This window comes from Cupressus sempervirens, chromosome 2 (assembly GCF_028749045.1).
Source record: "Cupressus sempervirens isolate cs-2001-9-10 chromosome 2, ASM2874904v1, whole genome shotgun sequence".
NCBI classification, from domain to species: Eukaryota; Viridiplantae; Streptophyta; class Pinopsida; order Cupressales; family Cupressaceae; genus Cupressus; species Cupressus sempervirens.
The window spans coordinates 397445139-397459276 of record NC_143119.1 but is presented as its reverse complement, the minus strand read 5'-3'; the positions used below and the strand labels follow the sequence as shown (position 1 = coordinate 397459276).

The 14138-nt window shown below is 34.0% G+C and overlaps 1 protein-coding gene across 2 annotated transcripts in view; it reads right to left on the bottom strand.

The window, feature by feature from the left end:
* LOC149572810 (uncharacterized) overlaps positions 1-14138 on the bottom strand; it is a 232135-nt gene that overhangs the window by 50110 nt on the left and 167887 nt on the right. For both annotated transcript variants that reach the window (XM_089813891.1, XM_089813892.1), the window contains exon 6: positions 5665-5781. In XM_089813891.1, coding sequence (XP_089670017.1) covers positions 5665-5781 — 117 coding nt within the window. The remainder of the gene's footprint in view (positions 1-5664; positions 5782-14138) is intronic.

The following is a 14138-nucleotide window of genomic DNA, read 5'->3' as shown; positions in this document are numbered from 1 at the left end:
TTAATTGAATTCCACTTTAGGGGGATATTACAGTCCATGCCGCCCAAAATTGCTTGTCCTCAAGCAATCTAAAATCTCAATGTGATTTAATGTTCAATTTAATGACCCTGAAACAGAAATTTCATTTTGGAGTTAGATAGCAATATAAATATATCAAATTTGAAAAAGAATCATAATATTTTATTTAAAATTACTGAAAATAAGCAAGAAAACTTATCTTGATATATCATTGTAGTTCCCATTTCTTGCTCCATGATGGCCTTTGACAAATAATCCATATAAACCTTGAGAGAGACTTTATCTCTTCCCAAGTCTCTAGAAATATCTTTTTAAGATTATCCTGCTCTATTTAATCCTTAGGATGGACTTTATCTCATCCTATAGCCTCTAGGGATATCCCTTTAGGATTACCCTTCTCTATTTAGTTCTTAAAAGAGACTTTATCTCATTTTAAGGCCTCTATGAGTATCCCTTTAGGATGTACCCACCTCTGTGGACATCGAAGAGACTTTATCTCATCCCGAGTCACTAAGGATATCCTTTTAGGAGTATCTATCTCTATTTAATCCATAGCAGAGACTTTATCTCAACTTAAGGCCTCTCTAGGTATCCCCTTTAAGGTTACCCATTTCTATAAATCTTGGGAAAGACTTTATTCCTTCCCAAGTCTTTAGAAATGTATGATCTTGTAGTTTTATACAAGGATTTGAATATAAATACAATTATGATTATTACAAATTTTTATAATTAATTACTAGGTATAGCTACTACTGAAGTTGAATAATCTCTTGTCCCACTATCTTCCATTCTTCTCTATTGTTGATTACTAATTCCCTTCTCAAATTCATGCATCAAGTGGAATTTCTTCAAAAGACCATTGCTTCTCTCCTTCATTTTGCGCTTGGATACTATTCAGATCTCCCGTATCATGTCTTGCTTTCTTATGTGATTCTTCTATTTCTCTCTCAGATGTTGCTTCTATTCTATTAATTTGATTCCTTTTTCTACACTTGTGACCCAATGCCCATGGTTCTCTACACCTAAAGCATAAGCCTTTCTTCATTACGTCCTCTTTTTGCTTGAGAGCATCCTTCCCTTGGCATTGGTGCGCAACAATCCATGGTCCTTTGCAAAAATAGCATTCTTTTTCTTTATGAACTTTTCTTGAGTTATTGTCTGCATGTCTTGTCTTTGCTAAGAAATTCTTAGATCTTTCCTTTGGAGGATTTGATTCTACCATTTTTGCTTTCCTAATGGCTTCTTCCAAGTTTTGTGGTTCATGCAATTTAACGAAGTGCCTGGTGGAGTCTTTTGATCCTTCTATAAATATATGAGTGAGTCTCTTTTGGGAAAGATCTGGAACCATAACTGACAACTCTTGAAATTTGTGAGCATAGTCTTCCACTGTTCCAATTTGTTTGAGTTGAGTTAGTTCTTGGAAATACCATTTGATGTCCTTATCATCAAACCTATTCATAAGTTTTTAAGAGAATTCTTCATAGGATTTTACATCTTTATGCCCCAATGAGATACGCCCATGGGTCTACCAATCATGTGCTACTCCCTCTAGATGCACTATAGCGAATTGCAATGCATCTTCTTCTGTCACGGGATTTAGAATTAAAAAAGTGTTAAGTTTTTCTAACCATCGGCATGGTGTAATCTTTTCTAAACTATCAAAATGTGGAAGTTTAATTTTGTTAATTTTACGTTTGAGTTCTTCATTTATAGTCCTTCTAGATGTTTTCCTTTGTTTATCAACACAAAATTCTTTGAAAGTTATCACTTCTCTAATGTTAGGTTCTAGAGCAGCATATGCCCTTGCAATATCTTCTGTACTAGTTAGGGGTTGTTCCACTCCTTCCTCCTCTCTTAGATTCACTCTTCTAGGTAGGAATGTAGGTTGAGGCAGGCTGGAGCTTGACATTACGTTGTTATTTTCAGAATGGACTAAATTAGTTTCTCTCCCTATGTTAGGTTGACTCCTCAAACTATTGATCGAGTTTCCCATGTTCTGTAATGCTTGCAAGAGGGCCTGATTTGACTTCTCCATTTGATTCAATATAGTTTGGTCGGTTTGGTGGGTTTGCTCCATATATGTTCTCACTTCATTTGCTAAGTTGTTCATTGTAGTTTTATTTGTCCTTCTCTCGTAAGTTTCCAGAAGCCTTTACTTACAGGATGGCAAGATTATGCTCTAATACCACTATAATGTCCCCTTGTCTAACTCTTGTTGGATTTGTGGACTTATTCGAAAATATTAGAATTGGTTATAATTTATTGGGATTGTTATGAACCAAAAATGTACCTCTAATATGTATCAATACTTGAAATCCAATAAAGATATCCCTGTAGGAGTATATACTGTTATCTTACACCCATAAACTGTGATTCCATATCCTTTACAACTTATAACTTGTGATCATATTATTTTCTATAACTACAATGTCATTAGAAGTTTCTATCTCCACGATGAACTTGATATTTTCCTCTATACGAATGTGAACTGTTTTTAATAATGCTTGTAGTCTTTGCTAATGGTTCAGCCTCTTATCCAGTATATGCTTGATCAAAATGCCAATTTAATATAATATTTTCTTTCCCTCTTTGTAATGGCTTTCAATATATATTTTATGTATTTCCTATAGAAGGTTGGCTTCTCTTAAGACTGCGCAAATATAAAATCCCAATAGGAAAATATAAAGCTCAATCTCAATCTTTTGTAGTTTTCAAAGGATGATATATTGGTTGTTCACCACCATCTATCTGAAGTGGCAGACTGGATAATCTCCCCACTGTCAGAATTGTTGCCGATCAATAATCTAAAAATGTAATTAATAACGTAGCTTTTGATGATATATGGTATTGTATCACCTGCCAACTTGATGTTTAGACTAGGGATTATTCAAGTATATTGCCGTTGACTGTAATATTCAATATGCTTTGGAATTCGTTACCCTGATGAATCTAAGGAAGGAATTATTCGATGCCTTATTGCTCTAAGACGTTCTCTGATGGAAGTTCTTCAATATGTCTGCTGAAGTATGCTTAAGAGCCTATGGGTTAATTCATAGCCAAATCCTCGAATGCATGTAGTTCCAAGTATGGAACGAAGGGCTTGATTTCTGATATGGTCCCCCCTTCTCTTGAATATATGATTTATATATACGTGACAAAGACGGAAGTGTCACATAGTGAAGACACATCGTTTCATTTAGGTAACTAGAGGCAGTCTTAGGTAATTATTTTTAAGTCTATAATTGATCTAGTTGATTAGATGATTACAATAGATCACTGGATATTAAAGCTTTCAAATATCAATTTTAATGTAATGTCTTTTAATATCTTTATATTTTTTTTTTTTTTTATAAGGTCCATAGTTATTCATTTACTCTATTCAATAATTATTTTAAATATTTATATTGTGATGTTTATTTCGATTTCTTTTCACATAAAAATGTTTATGGTTCTTTAATAAGTTTAATTCTTGAAATTAATTCCTTATCCCATTTATTATTATTTAATATAAATTATTTATTAATATAATGTTTATACTTCAATCAATATTGTTTATTTATTATTATTATTTTAATAATATATTATTATAAACTAAAAATTTATTATGTTTTTTTTTTTTTAAATGTATATTTCATATATTATAATTACTATTAATTGAATTCCACTTTAGGGGGATATTACAGTTCCAATGAGCTAAGTTGAGTTAGAGGAGTTAATTGATGATCTCAGTTTTTATTTCGGGCTTCTAGTTTGGGCTCCAAGAATCTTGGAGAAAGTCTCTATTTATAGTAAGTCACTCTGTCAGATTCATTCGTCATATTTCTTCATCAAGATTACTCTAGTGTTGTCAAATTTCAATTTTGATGCTTCTACAGTTGTTTTCGCAATATGGGTGATTTATTATTATTTTTCAACTAAATATGTTGAGGTTGATATTTTTGTTGGTGTTGTTTGTTGCTCACCTTAGTATTATAGCTTGTTGGAACTAAGTCGAAAATTTTTAAATCATGAGCACAAGAAATAGTGGCCTTGTGTGTTAGTATATTATATTATGGTGGAAAAGGTCATTTTTGGCAGCCAAAAGCAATTAATAAATTGTATTATAATGGCACTTTATTATCTTTTAATGTTGTGGAGTTTATTTGGGAAACTTGTTTCATTTGGATATTATAAATATGAGCCCATTTGATGAGAAAATTATTTGATAATCTTATTTTGCTCTTGTTGTCTTTGTGACATTTTTGAGTCTAAAGTTTGTGCCCTTGCCAAAGTATAAGGGTTTGGGATCTATAGCTAAAGTATTGTAGATTTAATTATCAAAATCCACAGCTGGGGTATTGTAGACTTTTTAGTTTTATTCTTGTCTCCTCTTTCTCTAACTCTGGCTGAGGAGCATTTATCCAATTGAATATTATAATTTCTTTGTTGCTGGCTGAGGGATTGAAGACTGAGAATGGTATTGAAAAATTGAGCTGCAAATTATTGTTGAGACCTGATTGTTCTAATATATGCGAATTGAGAGCATTAAATACTGAAAGGAATTGGGAACTATATGCATCATAGTTAGCTGCAATTAAGCATTTGGGTTATTGCAGAACTGAGCGTTTATTGGAAACATGCATATTCACTTTGCTGCTGGCATCTTTATCAGCCGTTTGGCATGAAGTTTGTAACCAGATCGGGCTGTTGTAGTTACACATTGTTTATTGTCCAGACTTGTGGATGTGACTATTATTGGAATCAATGTTGCAATGCATCTGCTAAGTTGGATTTGTTGAGTGATATAGGGGGAGCATAATGGAATCTGTTGTACCTATTTTATGAGTCATTCTACTATCAGGTTCATTTCTTGTATTTTATTTATTTCATTGCAGCCATTAATGTTATTGAATAAAAATTCGGAGTTATTCTTGTGATGTGAGAATTACTTTTCAAATCAGAATTTTCAGTTCATGTTTATATGCAAATAACTCTTGAATTAAATACAAAACAACCAAGAACAACATATTTGATCTATCAAAGTTTGCTTGCCAATTGTTTGACAAAATGTCAAATAACTGATTAGTAAAGAAGTTGGAGTTTGTCAAAGCTAGAGCCAGTTGGGATTATTACAAAAAGCAAAAACAATACCATTGGTAGAAACTTCATAAAACCTGCCGGTTAGCATAGAAGTATTCAAGGAACAAAAAAAAAGTATTAGCCTATGGTTCACTTTTAGAAAGTTGATTTATGTGATGACCTATGGCCTTTGAGAGGGCCAAAAGTATAGTGGCCTATTGGCACTGTCATTTGAAGAGGCCCCCTGTAAATTCAATAACTTTGGTTGCCTATGGAACTGTACCATAAAAATAGAACCATGGATATCATTTTAATCATAGGAAACAATATGTTTATCACAACACCTTCTTTGGCATTTTCTCTTCATGTCAATCATAACCAATTTCTAGTGGAAAAGTTGATGAAGTTTAGAAAATTTGTTTGTCACACAAGTCATTGTAAGTTTGTAACATTCAAAAACTTAAAGGGCGTAGAACTCAAAAGCCTGAAAACACCCAAAGAAGATCTGTATACATAAATGATCTTGCAACATATATTTTACACATAACATCAACTTGAACAAAGCATAAATGTCTTGATAATGCATACCATCATCCCAATCCACGAAGCAAGCATGTATTCTCCTATACTGACAGGTGTGACAGAAAGAAGATAATTTAGCATGTTAAATGGAAGTAGCGGAACAAGCCTGAGAAGCAAAACAATCTGCACAGAAACAAGTACCAAGAAATCAGAATTTATACTGTTATCTGCAACTCATTTCCTTCATTAAATGTATTATTAAGGCAAAGAGGAAACAGAAAGACCCAAAGACAAAAGAAAAAAATATATCATTGTAAAGTACTAAATTAATTATACTCTTAAATCTAGACAATCGATTCACAAATATTACACAAAACTTCACCAAAAACACCCAAACTTGTCAGCTACTTTTGCATAGAAAGGGCCAGATTAAACAAAAACTTTTAGAACATCACGAAACATGATTCTTCTGATATGTGCATCCTATAATCAGGTCTGAAACTGATCTATTACAGCCGCAACATTATTATTCAAACTCAAATGAATAAGAAAACCCCACAAGAACTATTACAGCTAAATATCACTCATGTCACCATAACAACTTAAACTAATATTGTTTGATTTCCAATTAAAATACATAGACTATGATCTGATACAAGATTAATAAGAGCAACAAACCCCTCAAAACATATCTAGAATTACTGCAGCAAAATTTAATGAAGCCCTAAACACACAATAAAAACCTAAGTTGCTGGTTTGGATTGGGGTTCGAGATTTGGATTCAAAATTCATTCAATTTTTTGGGGGGTTGGGTTTGGATTCGTTTTGGGTTTGTCTGTACAAGAATATAAGGTTTTTAAATATGTGTGTGTGTGTGTGTGTGTGTGTGTGTGAATATATATATGCATATGTATAAATATGCAGCAGCAAATAAGTTCATACACTACTATGCTAATATTAAAGCAACATAGCAAATACACCGTATCGATGTTTCAGTTCAAAAACAGTAAGGTCAACATTAATAATCAGCCATCACGATCAAATGCCATCAAGCAAATCATCATCATCCGGCTGTTGCAAATTAGGAGTACAAAAAGTAATGCTATGGCCCCATTTAAGGCCAATGATGTGATTGTGCCATATTGTAAGCTTCACACATTAATTGTCAACATTAATAATCAGCCATTACGATCAAATGCCAACAAAAGCCATCAAGCAAATCATCATCATTCTGCTGTTGCAAATTAGAAGTACAAAAAGTAATGCTATAGGCACATTTAAGGCCAATGATGTGATTGTGCCATATTGTAAGCTTCACACATTAATTGTCATACTCGATGATTGATGCAGGAGCATCCAGAGGTATAAGGGCAATCTTGTGTCACCCAAAAAAATGTACTTAGACTTATTTTCTGTTTCATGTGTTTTCATTTCTGGATACCCATTTGGGTCAAATAAAGGTTCCAACTTTCACAGTTCCACTATCAGTGTTCTAGGATAGAGTATTTGAACACCTTGGGATACGTGTAAATGCCGAAAAAAAAGGAGTATGTAATTGAGCCATCATTTTGGTGAACTAAGAGGTGTAAATTGGCCAGATGAATGTAATTGTACTTTAGAACATTCCAGAAAAAGAATCAGGTCAAAAGGCCCCACGGTTTGAAAGTTATCGCAGTTTTTCGGGTTTTGGAAACCTCCTAAGAATGCTTCAAAGTCAGGTTAGGGGCAGTAAATGACCTCGAAAAGGGTCGAAAAATGGGGGATGAGCGAAGCTTGTCCATAGGGCTATAGAGTGTTTCGAGAGCTTTCCGAAAATGTAAACGGTTCGTCAATCGGAGCTACGATTCAAAAGTTATGCCTCCCGGAAGTTCGGTTACCGTTTTTGGATTCTTCTAGATTTGCGTCGACTTCTAACGCAACTTCTAGAGCCTTCTATTTGGTCGGTGGATGCCTACTAGCACTTTCTAGAATGTATTCCTAGTCCTTAACCCTCCAGGGTCTATTTAAGGACATTTCTGGCATTGTAAAAGGCAGTTCGGAGTGGAGTTTGAGAGGAGGTACTGAAAGGAGAAATTATCTCCAGATTTATGTTATTGTAAGCCCTTAGGGCATGTTTTGAAGTCTATTTTCTCTGTACTAAATGTATTAGATTATCTACAAAGTTAATAAAATTTCCCTTTCTTGTTGTGCCCATTTTGTGCATGGGTTGTGTACCCATTAACGATTCACAGAAAGCAGCTTTGGATCAGACTAGATGAAGGCATGAGTAGGCTTTGGATCCAAATTTAACCACAGTAAAGATCTCTTTAAATTTCATTCAATCCATAATTTTCTATACATGTTAGCCTATATGCACAAATTATGGTGTATTACATACACTTCATAATAGATGTACGACAGTTTTAATACATCCTGATTCTTCTCAAGTAGCATTTCATTCAAATTAGATATGATTAGTAATTTGAGTCTAATCATGTGTTTGTCTAATTTGGCATTAAAAACTTTTGAAAAAGTATACAAAAAGGTATTGTTTAATCAAATTCTTGGGAATTTTGTCTAGGTTCCTATGCTGGAATTCTGTTTGAATTCTGTTAGGGTTCCTTTGAGAGAATTCATGACAAAATTCGGTCTCTGTGGCAGACTTTTGACAGAATCTAACAGGGACCAGACTTTTGAGAGAATTGAACCAGGAATTTCTAGGTCCAAGAGAGAATCTTGTAACTTAGATTACAACTATTGGAAATGCTAAAATCTTGAAGCTTGAACAATAGGGTTTCACTCACTGTCTACTTGAAAAATCTTGGTACTCAATCCGCAAGCCTTTGATCTCCAATGGGTTTCCATCCACCGAAGAATTTTGCAGAACATGATGTTCATACGATTGGAAATTGAGAGGTAGAAATGGTGTAAAATTCCATTTTCTGAAACATGTTTTGCATTTATCTGTTCCTTGGCCAATTTTGGTGGAAAAAATACTATTTAGAAATGTTACAAATTTCCACTTCACTCTTAATTTCCAAATTTGCACTTGGTGGGAAAAACATTAATTAGGAATATTTTAAATTCTTAATCCACTCTTGCTTTCTGAATTTTTGCTTGGTGTGTAACAAACGAATTTTCCTAACCAATTTAAAACACCTAATTAACAAATAACTGATTCCATTTTCACATGACAATAACTAATCTAATTAGAAAGAAGTAACAATTTTCTATTTATTTGTAATTTATATTCAACTGAAATAAATGAATGGATACTTTGCAACATCTAAACCATTACTAACTGATAACATGTTCAGTTGAAAGTAAAGTAACAACTATCTTCTATATCAACTGTTACATATTCATTCAATTTATGCTTTTAGAAAATCTAAACTATCTAATTATTCTTCCATGAATCTAAAGAGGTAAAAGTGCAAAAGTGACATACAAAAATAATGAAGAAATTCATTTGTCGTGTTGTTCAAGCCTCGGCATTGGTGAGAGGAGAAGCATTGACATAGGCTTAACCTCCCAACCTCGGACCATATTTATCCCCACACATCCTAACATAATAGAACGGCCCTCCCTACCTTGGGATCAGGCTTGCAATGTTCTTAAGTCTAGCCATCCAAGCTACCCAGTGGTTTGATTGCCCCATCAGTTATTCCTAAATAACTGAAGCTTATGGACAAACAAAAGATCTCATGATTGGCACATATGCCTATAACTACCTTGGCCAAGGATTTCAAATTGGGTTCGTAACCCTGATCTCCACGACTTGACAACAGATTTCATCATCAGGACATGCATGAGCTATTATGTGTTTTTATTACTTAGTTTTTTGATTTCATTCTTGATTCTTGCAGGTTATCTTCACCTCTTCACAATTCATGGCTTCCTTGTCGGTGAATCCTAGGTGTTTGAGAGATTATATCCATTCTATTTTATTTACACCTCTTCACCTTTAATGGCGTCTTTGCCGGTGAATTCCTCAGTCTTTGAGCATCATGACATTATTTGCACCTCTACAAAATGTATGAAAAGAAATAGTAATAATACGGACAGGACCATTGACTCATGGATTTCATTTTAGTTTCCATCTTTCATATCCATAACTGAGATAACTCGTGGTTATTAGTAAAGCAGGTGACATGATATCGATCCCTATGAAGTTCCGACTAAAGAAGCTATGTTTTTAAATAATGCATATTCCATTCAGATCAGTATTTAAATCCGACAACAATATTAACATTAATAACGGTAAACATACAAAACATGTCACAGACTTGGCATAGCAATGAGAAAAGAAGAAAAGATAGATCAGATAACCATCGAAATGAACTTAGCGTGACTCACAAGTCCCATAGCAAGATATTTCTTCCTCCCGCGGCTGGAATTAATGATGTCCCGCGGTTTCCTTGCTCTGTACTCATTGATGGACAAAGAAGGGAAGGAGTCGTCAAATCAGGATGGTTAGTTATGAATCCGATATTGTTCTAAGAATCACTCGGCTTGCTAAAACGTAGTAACAAGTGGATGTAAAGGTAGCGGTAATGCAGTGAGAAGAGGGAGTTGTGACAAACACGATTAATGATATTCTTTTAAATGGCTGACCTTGACTTCTCGGCTACCTTCGGTTATCAAGAAGGCCATTCGAATGCCTCACAATTTTGAATTATAAAAGAAAGAAATAAAGAGGGAAAAGGAATAAGGAGTTCAAGAGTTTTAAATTCTTATTTTATTATTATTATAAGCCCTTATGTACGTTTACGTATGTATATCGATGAGGTGACATCAATAGATTATATAATTATAATTTATCGATGCCACTTCATTTATATATAAATATGTATTCATATTTAAGAGTTTATAATAATGATTAAATAAGAAAATTCAATAATAAATCTTCAAAGGTATGAATTATATTTAATTTAGATTATTTTAAGTTTTTATTATATTGTTATCCTAATAGCTCATGCGGTCCCTTAATGTAACTTGTGGTCAAGTCTTCGTATCCTTTCCAAGGCAGTTTTAGGTCATACCTGTCGATTCCGTTGACTGGACCAAATCGACCATCCCCTTGACTGGACCAAATCAACCATCCCCTTCTGATGACCCCGTTTAGCAATGCTTCCCCTCTCTTTAGTCTTCTTCCTACAATCACCCAAGCAAAACATTCTCGCCAAGACATTAATTCAAAAATATATATATATTGATCGTTAATTCCAATTAACAATTGTCAATCATCTAATATCAGTTATAGGTTGCTTGATTATTTTCATAAACATCTATAATAACTAACTCATTTCACATGATCATGAAAGAAATAATCTGTCATCAGTTGGTACAATGTATATAATTAACTATCTCGTTTCACATGGTCAGGAAAAGAAATATTCTGTTAACAATTGATACAACGTATATAATTAACTGACTTGTTTCACATGATCAAGAAAGAAATAATTCGTTAAACCAACGATTATGATCAAATTTAAAAATTTAGCCAAAATTAGGGATGTAACATGGTGGGGAAAATATTAGAATAATATTGCATTATTTACCTTATAATGGTCATTTAGGTCATTAAATTTTTGAAGTATCTACTCAATGTATCTAGTCAATTAGATAGTTTAGGATATTTATATTTTCTTTTAGCTAACAATAATTTCTTTGAACATTGTCTTTGTATTTCCTTATCTAAGGAGCCTTTGCCTCTTTTGTAATTACATCATTCAATCAATCATCATTTTATGCTATCAAAGCCCATAGGATTTTTAGAAAAAATCTTAGTTACCGATTCAAGATACAAATCCGGTTCGAACACATGAATCGGATTAGTGGATTCGTGAATTTTTATTTTTCCCATCATGATTCACAAGGATTTGTGAGTACACACACACACACACACACACACACATATATATATATATATAAATAATCCAAGTTTGGCCTATGGGTCCTTGGGAATTCATGACAGATTCGTGTTGGATTCATTAGGATCCGGGTGGATTAGTGACAAATTTGTGCAGGGTCCAGATTTGACCCCGTGGATGCGTCTGGATTCATGGTTCGCAGATCCGGATGGATCCATTGTCCAAAACAAGGATCTTGCTCAGATCTAGATGAATCATGGGACGAATCCAGCCTCTTGGACACAAATCTAACCTCTAGGGAAAAAATTTAAGTTTGTAACTTTACAGTTAGACTAAGATTCACATTTTTTAATGATAATTTATGATGAACCTAGAAAGTTTTAGAAGAGATATTTTCCCTCCATTTTTTTAAAATAAAAAACTAAGGTCTTTTTAAGGGTTTTTGCTAACAATTTGTTGAAATCTCATAAAGTTGCAGAAGGATTTTCTACAAAAACATAGCACTTTATTTCACAAATTGAATTTTTTCCTTCTCCAATTTTCGTAACAGCCACTTTGAAGTTGTCTTTTTTTTTAGTCTCCCAACAAACTCATTATGCAATTTCCACTGAATTGCGTATTCTTCTGTCTATATTTGCAATATTCATGCAGCCTAAATTATGCTTTGCCCATACAGAGGTTTTTCTTCAATTGTGAAGAGGATTTTGGGGCAGAAAGTTTTTTGTGAGCCGCATCTATTCATTTTATCATTTTTGGCAAATCCGAAGCAAAATGAAAGAGCCTATGAAAGCAAATGACTTCTACTCATGTTTTCTTAAACTGTGCATTACTTTGGAGGCTACACACATAAAAACATTCCTGACCTGTAAAAAGCCAAAGCTCAATTGTACAAGGCCAAAGATTATCCTGTGTTTTTTTGGGCCGCGTCTTTGGGCTGCCTTCTTTGCCCACATCTGTGAAGAAGTATGTAATTTTTTCCTTCATATTATTTTGTCGAATTTGTGTGCAATTTAGGCAAGATCTAGGTTTTCCAAAAATTGTGGATGCTAATTTACCAACAAAAAAATTTGTGAGTTAGGGTTTTTATCTCGCCAAGAAGCTTTTTGTTGTTATTTCAAATTTCTTGAAAAAACTGTGGGTTTCCTACAAATTTTGACTATGGTTTCTAATGGCATTTTGTGCATAAGTTTTCCTGATTTTTTGACAAAATAGTATGCTGTTTTTTTAAGCTTATTTTCCCAATAAATTTTTATTTTTCTTAGAGAAATCACGTTGCAATGCATCCCAAAAGGGTTTGACTGATTTTGACCTCAAAATTCAGATTCTTTTTCTGATTGTTGACAGAAAAATCAGCATTAGAACTTCTTCAGAAGCTGGTCTCAATTTCCATTTCCAAGGAAAAAGGGAAGGATGGTTTCAATGGCCAACATCATATTGAAAAGCAGTCAGCACTTCAACTGCAAGAACTATGATACCTAGAACTACAAACAAAGGCTGCTCTCAATTTTTGTGTACCATCTTGGACCAGATTTTTTAGGTAACTCTACTTGCCCTACTGCTAGGCAAATATCACGAAAAGTATGATGAATGCACTCGTAAAGCAATTATTTTCAAAACTTACAAGCATAATGTAGGAGCATCTTGGGTGTAAGAGCAATCTTGCATCACCCAAAAATATTTTTGTTTTCAGCCTTTTCTATTTTAATGAGGACTAGTAGACAGGGTGCTTACTATTTATGGGAACTTGTTATTTTTAGTAAGTTTGTCATACGAGCTCGGAATGTTCTCATTTTCTTCATGAAAGTTCATTTTAGAGTTATAAGCCTATCATAAAAATCTCATTGCTCCAGCATATGTATCAGAGAAATTATTGCAGATTTTCGGTGGAAAGATTTGCAAAAAAATCTTCAAGCTCACCGTTGGAGACCTTAGAGTGCCTAGATGAGGTTTGAAAAATTGATGAAAAGGAGCTTACCCCATTCCAAGCCTGTAGATTAGGAGTTGGCATTCCCGAAAGCGGTTATAACAACCAATCGAAGCAACGGTTCGAGAGTTATGGCCTTTCGAAGTTGGGCCACCCGAAATTTCTAAAATAATTGTCAAAGATGTATTTGGCTGATTTTATATGTTTTGTTAAGGTCTGTCGGCCCTAGGTATTAAGTTTCAATGTCTAGAACCTTCCTGGGCGGCATAAAATTGCCTATTTAAGAAAGGCTCGAACATTGCCTAGAACAGCTCTAGGTGATAGTTCAGAGCTTGTCTTGGAGATTATTGTAATGAAGGCGTCCATGTGGGTTAACATATTGTACTTGTGAATTTTGTAATTTCGCATTTGTGACACAAATAAGAAGCCCATATTTTGTTCCCACATTTGTTGTTGTTTCTTTGTTTCAATTATGGTTTATGGTATTAAGGGCAGCACCCTTCATCAAGTGGTAACAAAACCAGGTTCTTGACTATGTGGATAGATCGCCAACTGTGAGGCAGTTTGCACCAAGAGCATGGTTTGGGCTGAGCATGTCGATAAATCACCAATTGTGAGGTAGTTTGCATTAGGGTTTCAACAAAAGTGCAAAAATGCCTCCATGAAGAGAGCGTGTTACACCTAAGGGTTTTAAAGCCCTCCAAAGACAAATGCAAGCATTGGAAGAACAAATGCGTAATGGAATAAATCGTCCCATAAGAGAT